This window comes from Pundamilia nyererei, unplaced genomic scaffold (assembly GCF_000239375.1).
Source record: "Pundamilia nyererei isolate P.nyererei 1_Seehausen unplaced genomic scaffold, PunNye1.0 scaffold00028, whole genome shotgun sequence".
Lineage (NCBI taxonomy): Eukaryota > Metazoa > Chordata > Actinopteri > Cichliformes > Cichlidae > Pundamilia > Pundamilia nyererei.
In genome coordinates this window covers 4,960,770-4,982,842 of record NW_005187429.1, presented here as the reverse complement: position 1 = coordinate 4,982,842, position 22,073 = coordinate 4,960,770, and the positions used below count along the sequence as shown (strand labels likewise).

Genomic DNA, 22,073 nt, shown 5'->3' with positions numbered 1-22,073 from the left:
GTGTGTGTGTGTGTGTGTGTGTGTGTGTGTGTGTGTGTGTGTGTGTGGGTGTGTGTGTCTGTGTGTGAAAGAAGGCGAGAGAAAGGCAGAGCAAGAAGCTACGTGGGTGTTTCTCTGCTCGGGAGTTGTTCAAACTCTGAGTTAGCTTCATGCTTTAAGTTTAGGGTGGGTTTCTTCTCGGGTGTTTGTGTGTCATGGACCCTTCTTAACGGTAAACCAGTTTTTGTGTCATCATTTGTACCAAGTGTGTTTTAATGTCTTGCTATTGTGCGTGTGTGTGTGTGTCATGTTTCAGAAACCGATGACTATGCAGAGATAGTTGATGAAGAGGACACCTACACCATGCCCTCAAGTAAGTCACTTATTCAGTTTGCTCTCTTTCTAAACTCATTTGTACTTAAGGACTCTTAAGAACTCAGCTTCTGTTGCACTGGCACACGGCGGCTATAAATTTCTCGTACTCAAACAAACGTTAATTTCATTCTGCTCCCTAATAAGCGAGGTTGTGGTGTGAATCGCTTCCAAGAAACACACTCGCACAACGAACCCGAGGAGTTGCATTAAACCGCGTTTGGTTAGGCAGCAGCTATCAAATTCTGGCCGGTTTTCCTTCATCCTTTCTAAACAGCAGAGACGCTAGAGGCCGCAGCTTGTGCCATGTACGTGTGGTCATGGAGACGCATCACATCTGTCGGATTCATTCATGCGTTTGTCAAAAGCCTGAATGTGCTGGTTTGTTTGGCTGTAGTTCTGTAAGTAGTCGTGGCTTTAGCTCCATTATTTTTAATGTGGATGTTTTGGCCAGTTCAGAGTACTTATGTGTTTGATTGTGCGGCCAACTTTGAAAATGGACTGTTCTCTTTCCCCCCACAGTCTTTTTCTATCTGTCTCTGTCTTGGCTCTTTCTTTTTTTCTTTGTCCTTTTTTTTTTTTTGCTTTGCTTTGCTTTTTTTGGTCTCCTTTAGGAGACTTCCTCTAATCAGACTCACTGCAGACATATTTTCCTATCCTGTGTCTGACTTTGTATGTGTGTCCATGTCCTACCGGCTGCTGAATGTATAAAATAAATCTGTAAAACGGTAACAGCTGGAGAGCAAGCTTAGATCTTTGAATTATTCTGTGGCGGTATCGACAATTATCAGATAATGAGCAAAGTCGGCCAGTTATTGTTGTCTGCGCACGTTTGTGTGTTTGTTTTCTGAGCTAGTTTCAATCTTAAAGCTGCTGCCTGGCTCTCCCCCCGTCTCTTCATCTCCATCTCTTTCTCTCTTCCTCTTTCCCCCCCCATCGCCAACACAGTGAGCTATGGAGTAGTTGAAGGTAAAACTCCCTCTCTCTCTTTCATTCTCTCTCGTTATTTTTCTTTTCCAGGAATCGTAGTTTTTTACATCGTAGTGTTTTTGACCATGACCTCCAGTAAGCGCATTGAAAAGCCAGTAATGAATAAGCATTAGCTGTTTATTTGATCTTTAACACCTGGAAAAGAAAAAAAAAGACTTAAATTGTTGTTGAGTTTTGTTTTGGCTTTTTCTTTTCTTTTCTTACTCAGTGGTATTTTTTATCTTGTAGATCGCAGCTCGTAAAGGTGAACTCGGGCGTCGGAACTGAGCGAGAGCCAATCCATAAACAAATCATTATGCTTCAGTACATATAACACTTTGTACTGAAGTACACTAATAAGTCAATCAGAACTTGGGAACATGAAGTAAAGGCAGACCTCTGGAACAACCTAACAGCATTTGTTGTGTTTTGGCTTGGCTCTCCTTGCACCATCCTGCTGTTATCGTGTCTTTACTACTTTTTTAAATTTGTTTCTTTTTAAATTGTGTTTTGTGGTTATGGTTCTTTCACAACTTCTTTTATGTTTGAAGAAATTATTAATTTCCTGAAAGTGAATATCAGTGTGGTTTTAATTACAGTAAATCCTTCATAATGGAATGTGTGTTTGGTTACTGCTGAACTGGTTTTGTTTGGGTTGGTTGAATCCAAACAACAGAGCTCTGTTTAGCCTGACGGACAATTAAACTTGTAAAGAATAAGTTCCCGATGGTGAACGACCCCAATAAACCTTTTCAACTTGAGCTTCCTGCGGTTAGTTGGCAACTGACATTAATACACCGCCGCAGAAATGCTTCCGGGCTTTTTCAGCAAGGCGGAAATATTAATAACGCTTTAATGTCAAAAAAACAAGCAGTTTCTCTCCAATCCTTCTGGATACACTCTGTGAAAGTTAGGGTTAGATGCAGGCACTGACTTCATCAAGCAGTGTTTAGTTCCAGTCCATATGAGAGGTGCTCAGAGATCTCCAGACTTTTTCCCAAATTGAAATTCTTTTTCACAACTACTTGATCGTATTTTTCCCCGCAGTTTCTCTGCAACATCACTACAGACGTCATTAGAGGAACAAGTGCATTATACTGGGACAGTCGTGTGCATGTTCATGTTGTATGTTGTTGGTGTGTTTGCAGATCTGTGTTGCAGCGTGCATGTTTTACCATTGATCTAGTTAGAGGGGAAGAGGCTTGATCCAGGTCCTACTGTTTTAGGTTTGTTGTAAAGTGAAACTAGTGCCAATGGATGGGGTTTGCCTAAAAGGGCAGCGTAAGACTGCCAGAATGATAGAAATAATTTAAAGCTAACTTAGAAGCATATCTTGGAAACTTTTCCACAATAAACTATCTAAATATATATATTTTCCTTGCTTAAACCTCATCCATGGTGTTGAAATAAATGCCAAATGTGACAGGTTCTTGCTTTTTTTCATCCACTGAAAATGCCCTTACTTCCTTCCCTATTCTTTTTCCTTTCCTCTTCTTACTCTGCCTCTCAGCGCGGGACTATGAGATCCAGAGGGACAGGATAGAGTTGGGCCGCTGCATTGGAGAGGGTCAGTTTGGAGATGTACACCAAGGAGTCTACAACTGTCCAGTATGTGAAAACACACCAACATGCGCACCTCTCTGTTAATGCGTGTGGGCCAAAAGGCTTGTACAGTCTTGCTGTGTTATTTCGGCGAGCTTTACAGTGTATCATCTGTTAACGCCTGTCTCGTGTGCTGTTTGCTTGCAGGACAAAGCATCTCTAGCTGTCGCCATTAAGACCTGTAAGAACTGTACCTCTGACAGCGTCAGAGAAAAGTTCCTGCAAGAAGCACGTAAGATGCAATTTTGTGTGTTTGTCAGTGTGTCTCACATCACATTAGCATTAAATGCATGATGATGCTATTACTGTCTTTTTTCCTTGCAGTGACAATGCGTCAGTTTGACCATCCTCACATTGTTAAGCTGATCGGTGTGATCACAGAGAACCCGGTGTGGATCATCATGGAGCTCTGTACTCTTGGAGAGGTAACCCTCATGCTGTGTGTGTGGGATAATCTTGGTATTCGAGTTCTCTTGAGATGGCAAGAGCCATAAAAAGCTCAGTCTTGGTATGTCAGCGTGGTTCATCTTTTAACAGTGCCTCTGTCATTTCCTCCCTTTGTTTTCTCTCTCTGTCAACAGTTGCGCTCGTTCCTTCAGGTGAGGAAGTACAGTCTTGACCTGGCCACGCTCATCCTGTATGCCTACCAGCTCAGCACAGCTCTGGCCTACCTGGAGAGCAAACGCTTTGTACACAGGTAAACACACACACATATGCTTCTGTAGCCTGATTGAGGTGGGGGGGAGTGGAGGGCTCAGACTATTAGTGCCAACACCACAGATTATACTGAAATTGAATTAAAAAGGCATTTTCAACTACACGAACACCTGCAGGACTTTCAGTTTCTTATATAATCTCAAAACATATAAAAGTGCAAAATTATATTTCCTTTAATGACAACATTCTCTGACGATCTTCCCACATTCACCCTGCCTTGTTACAATTTTACCAGTTTACTCAACAGTGAGATTTCAGACTCATGAATCATCATTTTGCATCACAAATGACAGTTGGGGTGTTACACAATCGGATGCACATATGTCACAAATGAAGCATTGCATTGTGAGTCTGTGAGTGTGCGTGTGTAAGGATAATATATTATGTTTCATAAATATAATGTTACAGTTGAGACTACACACGGATCACAGCAGTAGGTTTTAGGTTTTCTTTTTTCCTGCTTTTTAAAAAAAAAATAAAAAATAGGGATATAGCAGCTCGCAACGTGTTGGTCTCTGCGGTGGACTGTGTGATGCTTGGAGACTTTGGTCTATCACGATACATGGAGGACAGCTCTTACTACAAAGGTAATGAAACAACAAAGCATTCAGTCGGATTTTAAGTATCCTTAGAGTTTCTGTGTAATTTCCACATTAACAGGTGTGTAAAAAGGCTCCTGTGATTTCTATAAAATGGGGAAACAAAGAAAGTGCAATGCTGACCTGAAACCAGCCAGTAGTCTTCGTTTAAATAACATTTAGCTGCCAGTGCGTTACCACCATCTACTGGTGACATCACGTTATATCAGCTGTTCTCTGTGTTACCAACTCATTGCAGCCTTTTTGTTGAAACACTAACTGGTGATAAATTTTTCAATTCTCTGCCTTAGTGCTTATCTCTGTGTCTGTGTTTGTGTCTCAGCTTCTAAAGGTAAACTTCCCATTAAGTGGATGGCTCCTGAATCTATCAATTTTAGGAGATTCACGTCTGCAAGTGACGTCTGGATGTTCGGTGAGTTGTTTTTTTTTTTTCTAATCCAGCGCCACTGTGTGATGATGTGATTCATCACTGTAGGTGACTTTTGCGTGTCTGCGTCTCCCCCATAGGCGTATGCATGTGGGAGATCTTGATGTACGGCATCAAGCCCTTCCAGGGGGTGAAAAACAATGACGTGATTGGCAGGATAGAAAACGGGGAGCGCCTGGCGATGCCTCCCCAGTGTCCGCCCACCCTCTACAGTTTGATGACCAAATGTTGGTCATATGACCCCAGCAAGCGTCCGCGATTCACTGAACTCAAAACACAACTCAGGTAAAAAAATAAACATAAAAAAAGTATTAAAAATATTAATAATTTAAAAAATGTTTGCATGCTTATTTAATTAATGAGGTAGTTTTTAATAATTTGCTTTAGGTGTAAAACTTTGATGTTGTTGCCATAATAGAGATGGCCTCTGTCTCAATCTGACCCCATGGAGTTTTTCTTCTTCTTCCTTTTCATTAAGTTTAATTGGTACTAAAAACATGACATTGTTTGTTTTAATTTCTCTAAAAATCTTTGACTTTCAGTACATTGGTCAAGATGAAATAGTGCACTAAACCAAAAGAGTGCATGACCGCTCGATTCAATTTTCTCTCCGCCAATGTTTTAATTTCTGAAGCACGATACTGGAGGAAGAGAAGCTCCAGCAAGAAGAGAGACTCCGAATGGAAATGAGGAGACAAGTCACCGTTTCATGGGACCCAGATGAAGCACCACCTAAAGTAGGAATCAATGACTGTTTGTGCTCGATCTGCCTTTTTGAAATCATTTGTTTCCCATCCTCCCATGTCCTTGTTATTTCTTGTATGTCTGTGCGAGTCTTTGTTGTGGCTGATTAACACAAATGGTTTTCTCCGTGTTTGTAGCCTAGCAGACCAGGTTACCCCAGTGAAGGCTTCGTCAGCAACTCCCCGCACAACCACTTCCCGGTAAACAGCACACAGAAGCACACAGATCTTCATCAGTGAGGAACCTGTGCGTTCCTGTTCTGCCTTATTCAGATTCAGCTGTCCTGGGAAGCACTACAGAGATAGATAGTGAGCTAGATGCTGTAAGACCTAATGTGGACAATGACAGTCCATTAATATATAAACCACTCCTTGTTAATGACTGACATCTATGCAGTCTGATATACTCTGCCATTATCTTAAACTGTGGTGAGCATAGTTTCATTGCACCTGACAAAGGTCACTTTGACCCACATGACATTTTACATCATCTGTGAAAAGATGGTTGAAAAAATGGCTTTTTCCAAGCATCTGCACACAGCTGTACATGCCGTAAGCAGTTACACAATTCTGTTGTTTCAAAACTGTCCTCCCCAATTTGTGTTAGATATTTACAAAAAGCAAAACAAAAAAGAAAAGTTGCTGCCAAGACAAATCTTTGGTCACGACTGAGCAAAAAATGCGAAAGGAAAACAATTCAGGCACCAGTTTCAAAAACAAACCTGTAAATGATATTCTGTAACACTAAAACAAAACAAAAAAATCTGTAAGGTTGTACAAATCAGCTCTAAGCGTGAATGCTGTCATCACAATAAGGCCAACCCAATAAAGTCTGTGTTAAGTCTGGAGTAGCTCTGACTGTCAGGCACACACTGCTGCATGTGTCTGAGTCAAAGAGAGACATGCAAGGACAGAAAGAGTTTGAGTGCAGTTATTCTTCTCCTCATAAACCAGGCAGACAGCAGGCATTTCCTGTAGTGCTAAAAGCCGCTTACTCGTGGACAAACACACACGGGCGCGCGCACACAAACACACACTAACAAATCAAAGCCACTCTTCAGCTCCTGGCAGCAAGCTTTTCTTTGGTCCTTATAAGGAGTGCGTAATTCAAACTGCCATTTAAGCCTAACTTGATAACATCGGACTTTAGATTAGCATCTGTATATTTCTGCATGCATTGCACACTAGACTGAGGTTTAAAGTGCATTTGAAGAGATTTTAACACTTTCTGAATGCATTTGCATGCCCGTCAGTGAAATAGTTACTGGCTTTGGTAGTGGTTTTTCATAAGTATTCATTGATTTCCTAGTGTTATTCTTGTGTCGGTAGATTTCTGATTGTTTTGCCATCATCTGACTGGTTTAGAGCGTCTTTAAAAGCAGACTTTTTGTGAAAACGTAGACGTGGAAAGTTGAATGATAATCAAAGTTTTCTCTTCTGCTATTTTATTATCTGTGAATCCTTCGTCTTTTATGTCTTTGAGTCCCCATTTTCTCATTATTTCTTTCTATTGACGTCATTCTCTTTCCTACCAACACTGCTTTAGAGATAAAACTCTTAAATCTTCTAGTAACATAGAGCCAGATGTTGCAAAAGAGGAAGAACTTTACACTGCTTGTTTGTTCATAAATATTTTTGATTGCTTTCTTTGTCTGATTTTCTTTTCCACTTTCAATCTGTCCTCCTCCAGCAATCCGCCCATGGTGGTGTAGGTGGAGGAGTTGGAGGCAGCTATCCTCCTACTGATTCCTGGAATCCGCACAGACCTGAACATACTGCACCATGGAGCCCGAATATGGAGGTGTGCACCCACAAATGCATTTGACACAGAACTTTCACCAGTCAAACATGAATTTGTGTAACATCTCAGCCACTCACTGAACCCACTGTCGTAACTGTTTGTTGAATTTTTGCCTCATATCAAACACAGAAAACACATAGTGGTTAAAGCAGTTATGACCTGCATATGTGTTCTGTTTGGTTGCCAGGCGAAGCTAAAATTAACCCCTTAGCAGTCCAATTAGTCCCCTAAACCATCCAATGTCCCGTGGGCGGTACGTCCGACTGCTAAGGGGTTAAATCTCAAGATTTGTATCTGTGTGTTTGTGTGTGTGTAATTTACTTTTCGTTTTAGGCAACCTGAGCTGGTTACAGCACAGTAGTGCGGGACATGCACTTGAATTTTTCTGCAGTTTCTTTTCCAAGCAGACCAAACAAAGTGCTTCGTGCTAAGGAATCGTGTAACGGCATTTAAGAAATGTTGAACTACTGTCTTTCAAGCATTTTTATCAAACTATGAACAGTCATGTATGGGGGAAATAAGAGGTTTTGACTGGACTCTTGATGTAAAATGTTAAAGTTCATGACAGTACAATTAGAAAAAAAGGATTATTTGGAAGGATTTCCAGGAAAAAGCCTATTCTCTTTAAAAAGAAGATAGCAGTATGACTTGCATCTGAACAGTCCATACTTATGGAACAATGTCCTTTAGACAGCCTAAAGTGGATGTTATGTTTCAAAGTTATGTTTGGGCCATAATTCATCGAACATTTCTTTTTTTTTTTCTTTTTTTTTTTCAGCAGTTACAGGATCTGGGCAACTTGCCGAACTCCTCTGTAAAACAAAGTATTCTGTGAGGCTACCTGTCCATCATTAAACCGGACAATAATCCCAAGCACAACAGCAAATCTTTGTAAGAAAGGACGAAAAACAAAAGTTCCAATGCCCAAGTCAATGTCCAGACTTTGAAATTTGAAATGCTGTGGTGGGACCTTAAGAGAGCTGTGAATAAACAAATTCCCGTAAAGCCCAATGAACTGAGGAAAGTCGTACAGAAAATGCTTATTATAAGTTATTGCAGCTAAAGCAGGTTCTACAAGCTACTGAATAATGGCGTGTGCTTAGTTTTTCCACAGGACTGACTAATTATAATCATTAAATCACGATAAGCAAGATTTATTCCTTCACTGCTACGTCTTGATAACAAGGCGCACCTAAGGACCTTTTTTTCCTCTCTCTCTCTCTCTCTCTCTTTCTACAGGACATTGGGTGTGTAGGTCAGGCTCTGATGGAGGAAAGGCTGATGATGCAGCAGCAACAGATGGAGGATGACCAGCGGTGGTTGGAGCAGGAGGAGAGCTTCATGGTAATTAAATTATACAGACTCATAGTGGCTGCATTTAAATATTCCCTCCTATTTTAGCTTTCTACATTGCCACTATTGTTTTTTTTTCTTTGTCACATCCATAGTGAAGATTATGAATCCAAAGCAAAATAAACTGGGGTAAGCAGGGCTTCAGTTGCCCCTTAAGTCAGCTAACCAAACCAGCATTATTTGTCTCTTTTCAGTATTAACACATGTGGCTTATTTATACTTTAAAAAGCAAACAAAAGACACAAATAAATTCAATTCCATTTTATTTATATAGCACCTAATCACAACAAGAGTTGCCTCAGGGCGCTTTATATTGTAAGGTAAGACTACAATAATACAAAGAAAACAGAGAAATCCCCAACAAGCCGCTATTAGCAAGTGCTTTGGTGACAGTGGGAAGGAAAAACCTGCAGCAGCATCAGGGACAAGGAGGGGCGGCCAGCTCCCATGACCAGTTGGGGGTGAGCGACTGAAGAGAGGACAAAAACATGCTGTGGAATAGAGCCAGAGATGAATAATAACTAATAATTAAATGCAGAGCGGTGTATAAACACAGAGTGAAAAAGGTAACTGAAGAAGAAACACTCAATGCATCATGGGAATCTCTAAACTAAGGAAGAAATCAAGGTCACATGATTCAACCCTGACTATATGGTTTATCAAAAAGGAAAGTTTTAAGCCTTATCTTAAAAGTAGCAACAGTATCTGTCTCCCGAATCCAAACTGGAAGCTGGTTCCACAGAAGAGGGGCCTGACAGCTGAAGACTCTGCCTCCCATTCTACTTTTAAATCCTCTAGGAATCACAAGTAAGCCTGCAGTCAGAGAGTGGAGAGCTCTAATGGGCTGATACGGTACTAAAAGGTCATTAAGATAAGATGGGACCTGAGTATTCACCTGATTATTCAAGACCTTGTGAAGAGCATGTGAGGAGCAGGATTTTAAATTTAATTCTGATTTAACAGGGAGCCAATGAAGAGATGCCAGCATAGGAGATATCTGCTCTCTTCTTTGTCACTGTCAGTACTCTTGCTGCAGATAAAATAAAGGCATATTTTACAACAGCAAATCATTTTGATTGCGAAATGGAACAAAAATCCAAATAAATACTTTATGAAGATGTAAAAATAAAATTAGTAAGAGATTTTTTCCCACTTGGTAAACCCTCTTCATGTCCACTGTTGTTGCCAGACGAGCTGCAGAATGTCTTTTTCAGATCTTTGAACTGGCTCAGTTGTGCATGCTTGATTTATCTCATCAGACACTGAGAAATCCCCAAAAAGGAGCCAAAATACTGCTTTTGCAAAACAAGTCTGTTTTTCTCCTCTGCTCAGGTCAGATTGTTTCTCTGCTTGTCTCGATGGCCTGTTTTTCAATTTTAAGACAAATGTTGGAGAGCTGAAAGGCAGTGAAAAAAATCAAGCATGAGTAATGAGCGCTGGGGAGTTGCTGGGTCGGCCTGTCATGTTTAACATGATTTCCTGTTCTACTGCTTCATAGACCAGGAAATCTGTCAGGGCAGATATGACGGGCTGAATGACTGATATCTTGTTTGTTAGCTGACACCAGGGGTGGGTTTTTTTTGTTTTGTTTTTTGTTTTTTTCTGGATACTTTATATACCTCGCTGCACAAACCTTGAGGACCTTGGACCCCTGGGGAAATTAACACCCAGATTAATGGCAAAGGGGGCGGACCTGAGGGGCACCTTTTAACCTTTGCACTTTATGACTTGTTTCTAACTCATGTAATTAGTGGACAGGTTTGGATGTACCACCTGAATCACAGCCACCTCAAACATTTTTTCAATAAAAGCTTTAACAGCCACGTTTTCGAAATCTCATAAAGAGGGACTGACTGGCACTCACTACCCAGAGCATGGATGTAAAAACCAAAATTGCTCCCTACAGATTCTCTGCTGAGCTGAAGCTAATCTGATAGTATCTTGGTTCCAGCAGCTGAAAATGTAACAATAGACATAGATTTAATCGCAAGGTAGTGTGCTTTAAAATCAATAGTGCTGTAGATTAAAACCCACTGTCCACAGGATTTGTGTCAGCTGCAGGGTCAGTCAGTGAGCAGGTAGTATTACAAAGCCTATTTGAAGTCTAGTTAAATTAAGATTCTGACGTGTATGCCGCTGTGACCCTGCCAGGAATGCGATAAAAAACGTTCACATGATATTCTCAGCAGATTAATAGTAGTGAAACTGTTATAAATTTCACATTAAAACCAAATGTGTGTTTGAGCTCTTTAGAAGTGCCTCGTGCTATCTGTTTTTCTTTCTTGGGAGCTGACCTTCATAATATTTGAAATCCATTTTTAAACCTAGTCTTTTGCAGGTGTAGTTTAAATGCTTGCCTCTAATTAGCAACACATTCCTGCACAGAGTGCATGTGATCAGTGATGTGTTGACTTCTGGTCTAAAGTCTGAGTGAACCTTAATCTCCAGTGGCAGCTGTTGTGGCCGTTACTCCTGCCTAAAATCATTCTTGAACCATGTTCAGCTGGAGAAGTCAAGTGAAAGCTGCTGTCGTACGTTTGAAAGAAGCAAGTGGAATTTTTGCTGTGAGGGAAAACGAGCGCTGGATTCGGGATATGCAGGCTAACTTAATGTAGAATATGTGCTGGAAAATTACAGAAGTAATAAAAGAGCTTAAGGCAAAACAGGCAAGTAAATTTGATGTGTGAGTTCAGGCTCATCAGGAGAGTGGAAGAAGGGAAAGAGAAAAGCAAAGAGAGGAGGACAGAGGGAGGGAGAAAGGAAGTGGGATTGGCAAGAGCGAGGGAGAGGGAGGAATGAACGAGGAGTCGCCCGTCAGAAAGAAGGAGCGAGAGAAACAGGAGGAGATCCAGAGAGATGGAAAGAGTGGGAGGGAGAAAAAGAGAGGACAGTGAGGCAATTGGATCTTTTTCTCTTTAGGATTTAGTCTCTGTGCCCAGCGGAGCTTTTCTTCCTCTGGAAAAACTTTTTCTCCTGCCTTTTCCTTCTCATCCAGTCGCCTCTGACTCAGGTTTTCTCTCTGTCTTTTGCAAACTTCTGCATTTCTTTGTGCTGTCTACCGTCAGTTTCTCTATGACTTGAGCTGCTCCATCTTTTATCGCCCCTTCTATTAAACTTTCGATCCTTACCCCCGCCCTTCTTTCGATGGCCTCCACTCTCTGCATTCCTCCGCCTGACTTCATCAACCTATATTCTCCCAGGATGCATCTCTTCAAGGCGTGCTTCACCAAAACGGTACTGGAACAGAAAGCGAGGGGATGCTGGAACTATTCAGTCGTGTAGTGATCTGTTTGTGAGCAGGGCTGGTTTTTTTTGATTGTCGCTGCTAATGTTTTAATTTTGCAAAATCAGTTTTGCTTTTAAATTGTGATGCTTGGTTAGGAAATGAAATGATTTTGCAGCAGTTTTTATGAATTACAAATAAAATGTTACATATTTTATTCTTTTGCTGCAATGCCTGGTACAATGTGCATATATTTCTGTATAAAATATATATATTTATGGCTTTTATACTAATTCTTTCTAATCCATTGTATGTCTGTGTCTCCCTGCAGAAGGCGGAGTCCAGAAACAGCAGAGGGAGCGTCGACAGGGAGGACGGCACACTACAAGCACCGGTCAGTCTATGTGTGCGTGTGTATGTGTGTGTGTGCTTTGACATTTTAAAATTGGATTCACTTGTGGTTTCGTTGAGCTGTGGAGCATGGTTGGACAAATGCTTGTGGTGCTAAGAAAAACGTAATAGAGAGGTAGCAGAGAGATGATTATAAAAAAAGGGGGAAAAGCAGAGAAAAGCTCAAAGAAAGAGAACCAGAGTGAGGCAGAGGGGAACGCGTTCAGACAAACGGAGAGGAAATGCAGACGGCGGGAGAAGAGAAAGTATTTCAGTCTGTGAGCCATGCAGGGCACTGCCTACATACCGACCACTTGACCACAGAGGACACATGGGAACTTTAAAGGCAGAAGAACTGGACGTTAACTGTACACAAGGGTTATAATGGCCTGTAGCTTAGGCAAAAATGAGGACGTTGCTGGTGATTCTTCTCGGTATGCGATGGCAGCTTCCAACTTTCTGTCTTATATTTAGCTTGTTTATGTTTGTGAATGTTACATTTATTGTTTCTGTGAGATTTATTCCCCTAAATAAAAGGTTGGTCAATGTGGATGAGAATTTATTGATACTAGACTTATAAAAGTCTGAGATTACTGGACAAATTTAAGTGTGTCTGTCTGTCTGCACAGGGTGGAAGTCAACATATCTACCAGCCTGTTGGGAAACCAGGTGAGAGAGCAAACACACTGACATGTTTAGTAGAAACAGACGGTGACAAGTATTGAAAATATTAAGTATTTTCATCCCAACATTTGTGGTGGAAGAAAAATATTAGAACTGGTACATTATTAGTTGGCATTGTTGACGCATGAACATGTCGGTCGCTATAGCATATCAGTGGTAAACTACTTTAAACTACTTTGTATTCTGTTTCTTAAATGTAACTCATATTATAGTCTAGTTATCTGTATAAAAATGTACATGCTATGTTGCTTCATGGCAAAGATGCTAACCCACAATTTTGTTTTTTCCCCCAGAACCTGTGGCACCTCCCAAAAAGCCGCCCCGCCCAGGAGCTCCAGCTAACTTAACCAACCTGCCCAGTCTCTGCCCCGTAGAAAGCTACAATGACGGGGTCAAGGTGCATATGAACACACAAATTCCAGCAAGAACGTGAGGTTTAAAGATGATTAAGATTAGGAACGGGCTTTCATTTCTCTGTTTCATAGAAGTCTGAGTTTTACTGTGGTAATTTGCACGCTCTTGCCTACACATAGCTTTTGATTTGGTTCTTTGGTATTGTGCTGATGGGTTGCATGCCGGTCCATGTCATGCCTTGCCTGTGGTTGGCTTTGGCCTAATGTGCTGTCCCTCTTCTCTCCCCCCCTTTTTACTCCTTCTCTCCCCCCTGTTACTAACTTCCATCCACTACTCCTTTAACCTGCTTCCATTCTGTTCTTATTCCTTATTTTCTGACCCGCGGCACCGCATTCACACACCCACCAATCCATCTCTCCGACACATTCCCTTGTTTTCACAACCTGCGTACTCCGTTCCCCTTCAACCACTCCCCTTTCAAACCGCATCCACCCGACCACCACCACTCCTTCCCCTGCCCTCTTCCTCCCCCAAGCCGTGGAGGGTAAGCTAATCTTTGTGTGTCTGTCCTCATTATAGAGTTAGCCAGCTGCTAGTTACAGTCACTTTCATGTTCTCTGAGTCATTCAGTCATTTTCTTCACCAGAGAAAAAAAAACGGGGGAAAAAATAGAAAACAGTTGTTATTAATGGAATCGTGGTTATGAACTGCTGGTTAGAGATAGATTGCATATATAAAACCTTTTTTTTAAAAAGTGCAAGCAATACTTCTGGTGAAGAAAAAATTGATGTAGATATTATAGCACATGTCAGTAGATTTGTAGCAAAAGTCTTAACACTGTGTTTAATGATCGAAGTTAAAATGATGAACTTCTCAAAGGTTTGATGCATCAAAAACATCTACCTCCAAATCTGAGTTATTGTCCACCATCATTTGGAAAAACTTTGATTATTTTTATTGTTTTGGTTTTGCCTTATTTTATTAATGAAAACTGTGGCTTTCAAATTGCTTAAGCCTTGCTTTAACGTCTCCATAGTAATTGCTTCACCACGACATTTAAAAATGTCTCGTAGCTTAAACACAGTTACGTTGGTACCTTAAATCTGTAAAACAAGGTACAGAGTTTTAATTGGAAAACACCATAAAATGTTTTCAAATGGTTCGAATTAAAAGGGCTTTTTTGTATAAATGCAAGCTTTACACACAGCAGATGTGCAGTGTCTGCTTAGTGTTAACATCTGTATTAAAGTCACTTAACAAAGAGTTGAGCTTTGAGTTTGTCACTTAACAACCATTCTGTACTAACATGCCTGCTGCTCACTGTAGAAAAGTCCGTTTCTCATCATTAGCTAGAAATGCTTGTGGCTAGAAATAGATTGTGTCCAGTTTATCTTTGCATATACTGCCACCTACAGCTAAATGTGTGAAACTACCATCACTTGCCTGACCATGGCAGAAGAAAGAGCTGTTGGCAGTTTGAGTGATGTTAGTCGTTGTTTAAATATGTATATTTAAAAGAAATAAACTAAGAAAAAATAGCAATGAATTGGAAACTTAAATCTTTATGAGTAAGTCTTACTCCGGTCTGCTGGTACAGTTGCAGCCTCAAGAGATCAGCCCACCTCCCACCGCCAACTTGGATCGTTCCAACGACAAAGTGTATGAGAATGTGACGGGACTGGTTAAAGCTGTGATCGAGATGTCGAACAGGATCCAGCCCGCTGCCCCGGAGGAGTACGTCCCCATGGTCAAGGTAGGGTGAACGTCACGGTTAAGATCTTCAGAAAACCTTCACTGTTATTTACACTTTGTGTTACACTGGCAGAGTGTGAAAATTGAGAAAATATTAGGGTGTGGAAGAGCCAGTTTAATACTACAAACTTATGATTGTATGTGTTTATTGTCATAGGAAGTTGGTTTGGCTCTGAGGACTCTGCTGGCCACAGTGGATGAGACGATTCCTGTGCTGCCAGCCAGCACACACAGAGAGGTACAAAGAAACTCCTGTGATAAGAGAAAACCACTAAAAGGGTTCAGTGATAGGTTGAAAACTAGATAAACTGTCTTTCGTTTGTTTTTGGAGTTATTTTTGATCTTTTTCATGAGAGTTTCTTAATTTCTTGTCACAGCAACTACTCATTGGCGAAACATTGTTTATCCAGTCTTGTACACTGAATCTTCCTTCTTAAAAAACCAACAAAAGGAATGTCTGTTCTTTGTCTGCTACGACAGCTTGAGTAAGGGTTTCCTTATGTAGTACTACTACAAGGCATATTTGCTAACGACACCGTAGTGTAAAAGGTAACGTTGTCGCTAAGGTGTCCATAGAGACAGAGTGCTTAAAAAATAACCCGTAAAAATGTGTCTCCTGTCCCACTGAAGCCGATGCAACTGAGGTCCACATAGATGTGAGAAATGTACCCTAACAGGCACCTGTGTTGTCATTTTAAAGCCACTTTTGGTATTGAAGTAAATACATTTCTTTGATCTTCTTCCTTTGGAAGTTATCATTTATCATCTGATCCTGATATTTTCTTTGTCTTTTCATAGATTGAAATGGCCCAGAAGCTGCTGAATTCAGATCTGGCCGAGTTGATAGCGAAGATGAAGCTGGCGCAGCAGTATGTCATGACAAGGTGACGATTAACACGTTAACGGCGCGTTTTCTTGATTTATTTTTACGTCGGGGCTCATGTAGTAAAAGCTGTGTCTGTTTCGACAGTTTACAAAAGGACTACAAGAAACAGATGCTAATGGCAGCTCACGCCCTCGCAGTTGACGCCAAGAACCTGCTGGACGTCATCGACCAATCACGGCTCAAGATGATCAACCAGACCCGCCCACATTAGCCCGGGATCTAACCAACTTGGCGGTTTTTGATGAAGTGAATCCAAATGCAGGACAGGAAAAGAGGGCCCGGGAGTTTGGTAGTTCTCGGGAATTTAATAAGAGACTGAGAAGGATCGGCAGGTGGACAGAGTGATGAAGGTCTGACGTGGAAAACCGATGAACAGCAGACACGACAAACTGAAACAATCAGCCCCTCCCCCCCTCGTTCTCTCTGGAAAAAAGTCATGTTTTGGCCAATGTTGTGTTGTTTTGTACTTCAGTTGTATTATTGCCTTTTTGTATCCAGAGAAACCCTCTTCTGTCTCATCACATATCCTCAAAAAGAAACCCTTTTTTTCCAGAATGACTCATTACTCATTTAAATCTTTGAAGATTCAAATAAAATGTCTGGGAAGCTCACTTGAAGGACTGGACAGGTATTTTTGGTGAATGGACCCACCAATCTTTGCCACGAGAACACATGACTGACACTCCACAAACGCAGGAGGAAGCAACTGGAACTGAAGAGCCTGCATGAGGAGGATGATGAAGATGATTTCATAAAGTTCTTTAAACATGCTTTTATATTATTATTATTATTGTGGTTGTTGTTGCTATGTTCATCCCTGCAGTATGCCTCTGTTTTCTTAAACTTTGTATGAACAAAAGTGATCGATTTACACCACGGTTGCTCATAATTTCATCTCTTTTCTCTTCTTTTCACCCCACTCTAGACTTCTTTATCTCAGGCATCAAGATACAGCATAAACATTTGAGTATTAAAAAAAATGCAACAGCTATAGGTCTTTTTAAATATAAAAACTGCTACATGCAACTTTTAAAGTTAACTTGCATAAGTAAATATACAAAGAAGCTCTATTTTTAACACATTTCTGAGGCATGAATTGTTAGTAAATAATAAATATTGGAGAGGGGAGAACAGGAGGGAGGAGTGGAAGGGACAAATGGAGGGAGGGTAGTTTTTAAGTTACAGTGGAGGTGCTAATAATACTATACAGCTGCTTGCCCTGTGCCAAATGAACATTTCACTCAAAACATTGCTTAACTGTGGAATACAAGAACAAGTTTAGCAACAGCTTAACTGTTGTTTCTCTGCTTATCCTCCAAAATTTTGATTGGTTTGTATATTAAAGCTCTCTGTACCATGCCATCAGTCGGGTTGTTTCCTCTTTGTCAAACTTTCAGGTGATTAGTAGAATATTTAGTCTTTGTTGCACTCTAGTTGTATCTGTACCGCACCAAGAGCTGTTTTAAATTAAGGATGTCGACCTCATTCGCAAGGGTTTGGTCATGATTTTAAAATATGAAATTGTTATCCTGTTTTCCTCCCCCACCTTTCTACCTCCCTCCACTGCAGTTATTTATACCTTTTGAATCCTTCTCTACTTCTGGTCTATCTATTCTTCCCCTCACCTTTGTGTTCCTTCTCTCCTCCCTCTCATCCTCTCGCTGTTCCCTCTCCCCTGAGGTGAGCAATATTCTCAGGAAGGAGACAGTTGTACAGTTGCTAAACCGAGCAAATAAAACACTGTTATTATTGAAGCAATTCAGGTTGTTGTCTTGTTTCGTCTGTTATTTGTTTCACTGTCTGTAAGATAGCAATACATATTTTATGCATGCTTAATTACATACTGTAGATCTATATGGGAAACTCATGTTGGGCTTTTTGGCTTGTAAAGCATCGAAAGACTCAATAATTCAAGTAGAGCTCCTGAATTAAGGCTATTTAGGATTTTTTTTTTTTTTTTTTGCCATCCATAAGGCAAAATTTCAGTCCACTTCAGTCATAACAGCAGTACATCACGGGAAACCCTGAGTAGTTTAAGGGTATTGCAGCATAATTGAGGTATAGTTCAGGGTCCCCTAATCCAACCATAAGTATTATTTTTATCAAAAAGGAAAAGTTGAATTTTAAGTTATCTCATAATTTCAATTTACTAACTCATACTCAGATTTGAGAATATAACTTGAAATTTTGAGTTATTAAGTCTTACTTTAGTAATAAAATAAGACTTTGTAAGTAAAATAAGTAAATGAGCTCAGCATGGATCATAAATGAACATAACTGTAAGTGAGCTTAACCTTTGGCAGGTTAATAGTTAACCCACCAGCAACAATGGGTTCCGTTTTAACCCCCTTACATTGACAAAATTAAACATATTGTGTGTAGGGGAAGTCTAAGGAGTAAAATGCACGAGGTTATTTGGGGATTAAATGAGTTAATGTGAAGACAATGCTAAAGTTCATGCTGATGGCATGGTTTTGATGATCTTAGAAAAGTTGTCAGTACTCTTGGATCATAAGTCTTATTGCAAAACCTGCCAGACAGTACATGATTTAAAAAAATCTGGTCACTGTGTTTTGTGACGTTCAGTTGTTCTTAGTTTGGTTGTCGCTGTGAGTGGAAAAGACAAATTTATAAAACTTGTTTCCGCCCGGTTTCGAACCGGGGACCTTTCGCGTGTGAGGCGAACGTGATAACCACTACACTACGGAAACTGCTGTTAGTAGTACGTGCGCCACCTTGTATACAAATATTGCAATATATGCAATCAGGAATACGATGTTTTATTTCGATACACAAGTTTAGTTCGATACATTTGTGGATTTCCTCACCACCTGGTTAACTCCCGGTTGTGTGACTCTTTTAGCAGGACAGGCACAGAGAATAATTTTGACTACTGATGTTACGTCTGACGCTGAAACCCCGAGTGTCAAGTAAAGCTTAAAGCCTTTGTCCAGGCCAGCAGAGCCGTGGACTGCCTGGTTATGTGACTCGAGCAGTTCATAAGACGGTGAAATTATGGGTTTTCTTTTGTTGCGTGCATTGGATCTGAGGTGATTTTGAGGTATCACCAGCTTGCAAGATTGTAAGCAGATTATGGAGCCACCAAAAAGGCGAAAAATATTAGCATTTAGGGAGCATTTGGAGATGACGCATTCACTGGGCTTCATGCCATCACTACTTTTGACTTGAAGTAAAATCTTTTGAATTAAATGTATATGCCGAACTGAAAGCCAATGATCTGAGAGCTTAGAGGTCATTATTTATTCAGGGTACTGTCATCATCTTCTAAATTGTATTAAAAGTCATCTCCACAGTCTAACTTAAGATGACCATTGATCAGTAATAAATCCACATTTACCCAACTTATCAAACTGTATTTTCAAGACAAGCTGTTGCCGATCTCCTAAAAGTTTACTCCAGATCATGAAGTCTTCTACCAGTTTTGCACTATGCAGAAACATATTTTATCAATTGGCTGGTCAGACTAATGAGAATTGAAAGTAACTGAGAATGAAAAGTAAAATCTTGAGTATAATTTGGATGATCATTGTATTCAGCTTTTACAAAACTCCGACCTAGAGTTCAGTAGCTGCAGTTTTGTGAATTATCAGCACACAGCTTGCCATGGCATTAGGTTCAGTGCCCAAATTGAATGTGTGCTGAAATATAATTTCTCTCATGTCCAGGGAAGTGAAGTCACTACAAATCTACAGCCTTAAATGTCACTTTAGGTTAATGTGCTGACAAATGCTGCAGATTTAAATTGTATGTGCAGAATTTCTGTACATAAAAAACAAACAAAAACAAGAGACAAGGAGTCATTTTTTATACTTTTATTGTGTTTTTGTATAAAAAACATCTGTTTTTGCATAAAAAAACATCTGTTTTAGTCAAAGAGACCAAAGCCCATGTCGTCGTCTGACTCCTCGGACTCTTCCTTCTTCTCCTCCTTCTTCTCCTCCTCCTTGGCTGTAGAGGGAAAACAAGATGTAGTTAAGTCAAAGATGACTACACAAACTAAATTCAGAAGAAAAGAAAAAAGTCAATTTGATTTCCGAGGTACATGAAACCTGAACTTGAAGGAGAAACTCAAAAGTGGTACAAGCCCAAGACTGCATTTACATTATTGTTATGTAACTGCAAATGTAGCGCTGGGAAATGCTTTGTTTAGTTACCTGGGGCGTCACCAGCAGTGGCAGTACCACCTGCAGCAGCAGCGACTCCAGCGGGGGCTCCGCCGCCAGCTCCAACATTGCAGATCAGACTGCCGATGTCGATGCTGGACAGAGCCTACCAAAGAAAATTCACAGGTTACGTCACTTTATTCACATGTCCAGCGCTTGTTATAGAGATCAGTGTATTTAAAAGGCAGGGCAGCATAACTCCTACCTACCATGCCTAAAGACTCTTTACAGCAAGTGTAGTACGTTTTCATTTTTTAAAATTTTTAGCATGTTCATAATTTGTGTCCTACTCGTTCATTGAACTTTCTTTAAGTGGCAGCACTGTTGCATCAAGACATTTATTCCATATTCATGTGTTTACTCATACTGGCAACAACAGGAACAATATTAATGCTTTCAGCCTGACATAACTTTAAAAAAAAAAGAAATTTAAATGTAAACCATTAAAACACACAGAAAGCAATGAACAGGTCTGTTTCACTACGGCACGTGCAATCAGTAAGTCTCCTTTACAGCCACTTAAATTTGTATTGGTTATAAGAGTTATTGGGATACATAAAAACTGGCAGATCTTCAGATCTATTCAGTGATATGATTTCAGAAGTGTGTTCTCTCACCTTGGCGAACAGACTTGGCCAGAAAGGCTCCACAGTGACTCCAGCAGCCTTGATCAGGGCATTCAGCTTGTCCTCCTGTGGACAGACAAATAAATAGCATAACAGCCATCATTATTAAACTCTACTTCACATGTTGAACCACTTTTGGGAACCCCTTTTGCTAAAATCTGAGCGATGACATATAAACTGGTGTTCTATAATGTGTTGAAGCTAACACTTTCAGTGATTACAAATATAATTTAAGAAAACATAACTGAAACATGTCCTCATTCCACTTTCACAGGTAAACATAATGTGCGTGAAATCATACACTGGTGGTGGCAAGCCACATTGTAGACACAGCCTTCAGAAGCCAGGCTGCCACCGGGCCCTCTGACGACCACCACCAGTAGACACACATGGGGTTAGTATCTTGCCCAAGGATATTTGGCATGTAGCCTGGGATCGAACCACAGACCTTCCGGGGAGTAGGTGACCCGCTCATGCAACAAGCTCTAACAATAACAACTTTGAACGGTGATGCCAACACTATAAAAATAAATGTTGTACTCTTGATGAGTCTGACCACACAGCCTGTCAGTGAACATTGCATCCAGACCTGTCAGCCGAGATGTTTAAGGCTAAACTGATGGTTAAACATCAGCATTCAGAGTACGAACACAAGACTGAGCTGTCCAGCTAGAAAAACGCGGCCTATGAATAGCAAGTAGCATGACGCCATTTTAGCCAGTTCGCGGAGATAACTGGCGTTTGCTCGATATATTAATATACTGGTTTATCTGTAAACTTTAATGTCTCATTTTTTGTATTTCGGGATATTTATCCCCAGAAAAAAATGTTCAAGAACGACCAATTCAGACATATTGGCTGAAATATCCCGGGTAACCTAGGACACTTACAGTGACGGTAACTTCATCGTCGTGGAGGATCAGAGCGGAGTAAATGCAGGCGAGCTCGGATACGGAGGCCATCGTAGATGTTAGATTTAATGTTCGTAGGGTCAGATGCCTGAAATTGACGGTGCTAGTCGCCGGATTGCGGGCCTTAGCTTCTGGTGAAGAACCGAGCACCTCACGCACGTTGAATTCCTACAGCAGAAAAGGGAGGGTCGAAGGGAGGAGCTCAGTGGATATACTGTGCGTCAGGGAGCGTGGTTCTGACGTCACGACGCACAAAACGACGTACGATAGCTTTATGTTCAGAAGACTTTATTTTATTTTTAGAATAGTAATACGTCGCTGGTAAATATTATACATAAAACAGTTCAAAAATATCTTGTATCTAGTCCCGGTATTATATTCCTACTAGTCTACATATAATGAAACATCAGTGTGTGAGTTATTTAGTTTTTTTTGAATATTTGTCACACGTACATATTTCAGATCAGGGGTGGCATGGGGTGGCATGTGCCACCCTAAAAT

The 22,073-nt window shown here is 40.6% G+C and overlaps 2 protein-coding genes and 1 non-coding gene across 10 annotated transcripts in view; 1 reads left to right on the top strand and 2 right to left on the bottom strand.

Moving 5' to 3' along the window:
- The window catches only part of ptk2aa (protein tyrosine kinase 2aa), a 64,147-nt gene extending 46,538 nt beyond the window's left edge, over positions 1 to 17,609 (top strand). For 4 of the 8 annotated variants that reach the window (XM_013909639.1, XM_013909638.1, XM_013909637.1 and 1 more), the window contains 21 exons: positions 296 to 352; positions 1,300 to 1,320; positions 2,831 to 2,928; positions 3,070 to 3,154; positions 3,247 to 3,347; positions 3,504 to 3,619; positions 4,126 to 4,226; positions 4,561 to 4,650; positions 4,746 to 4,950; positions 5,300 to 5,402; positions 5,547 to 5,609; positions 7,099 to 7,209; positions 8,449 to 8,553; positions 12,117 to 12,179; positions 12,805 to 12,844; positions 13,153 to 13,256; positions 13,749 to 13,757; positions 14,811 to 14,966; positions 15,123 to 15,203; positions 15,764 to 15,849; positions 15,936 to 17,609. In XM_013909639.1, the coding sequence (XP_013765093.1) occupies positions 296 to 352; positions 1,300 to 1,320; positions 2,831 to 2,928; positions 3,070 to 3,154; positions 3,247 to 3,347; positions 3,504 to 3,619; positions 4,126 to 4,226; positions 4,561 to 4,650; positions 4,746 to 4,950; positions 5,300 to 5,402; positions 5,547 to 5,609; positions 7,099 to 7,209; positions 8,449 to 8,553; positions 12,117 to 12,179; positions 12,805 to 12,844; positions 13,153 to 13,256; positions 13,749 to 13,757; positions 14,811 to 14,966; positions 15,123 to 15,203; positions 15,764 to 15,849; positions 15,936 to 16,062 (1,922 nt within the window). In that variant the 3' untranslated portion in view covers positions 16,063 to 17,609. The remainder of the gene's footprint in view (positions 1 to 295; positions 353 to 1,299; positions 1,321 to 2,830; positions 2,929 to 3,069; positions 3,155 to 3,246; positions 3,348 to 3,503; positions 3,620 to 4,125; positions 4,227 to 4,560; positions 4,651 to 4,745; positions 4,951 to 5,299; positions 5,403 to 5,546; positions 5,610 to 7,098; positions 7,210 to 8,448; positions 8,554 to 12,116; positions 12,180 to 12,804; positions 12,845 to 13,152; positions 13,257 to 13,748; positions 13,758 to 14,810; positions 14,967 to 15,122; positions 15,204 to 15,763; positions 15,850 to 15,935) is intronic. The other 4 variants (XM_005728532.2, XM_005728533.2, XM_013909636.1 and 1 more) reach the window with 3 other exon arrangements.
- An 880-nt stretch (positions 17,610 to 18,489) lies between these two features.
- Positions 18,490 to 18,562, bottom strand: trnav-cac (transfer RNA valine (anticodon CAC)). Its single transcript has one exon. It is a non-coding gene; the product is annotated as a tRNA-Val (tRNA).
- A 1,149-nt stretch (positions 18,563 to 19,711) lies between these two features.
- On the bottom strand, positions 19,712 to 21,770 carry rplp1 (ribosomal protein lateral stalk subunit P1). The gene is made up of 4 exons (XM_005728530.1): positions 21,552 to 21,770; positions 20,653 to 20,727; positions 20,027 to 20,141; positions 19,712 to 19,820 (listed from the first exon to the last, which is right to left on the bottom strand). The coding sequence occupies exons 1-4, from the start codon at positions 21,621 to 21,623 to the stop codon at positions 19,738 to 19,740; spliced, it is 345 nt and encodes a 114-aa protein (XP_005728587.1). The 5' UTR covers positions 21,624 to 21,770; the 3' UTR covers positions 19,712 to 19,737.
- Positions 21,771 to 22,073: the final 303 nt, after the last annotated feature.

Bases quoted from the DNA above. Each gene is read 5' to 3' on its own strand.
- rplp1 (XM_005728530.1), bottom strand. From the start codon at position 21,623: ATGGCCTCCGTATCCGAGCTCGCCTGCATTTACTCCGCTCTGATCCTC. The intron at 20,728-21,551 runs GTAAGTGTCCTA...GTCTGTCCACAG, and splicing joins ACGATGAAGTTACCGTCACT to GAGGACAAGCTGAATGCCCT. The intron at 20,142-20,652 runs GTGAGAGAACAC...TTTCTTTGGTAG, and splicing joins GGCCAAGTCTGTTCGCCAAG to GCTCTGTCCAGCATCGACAT.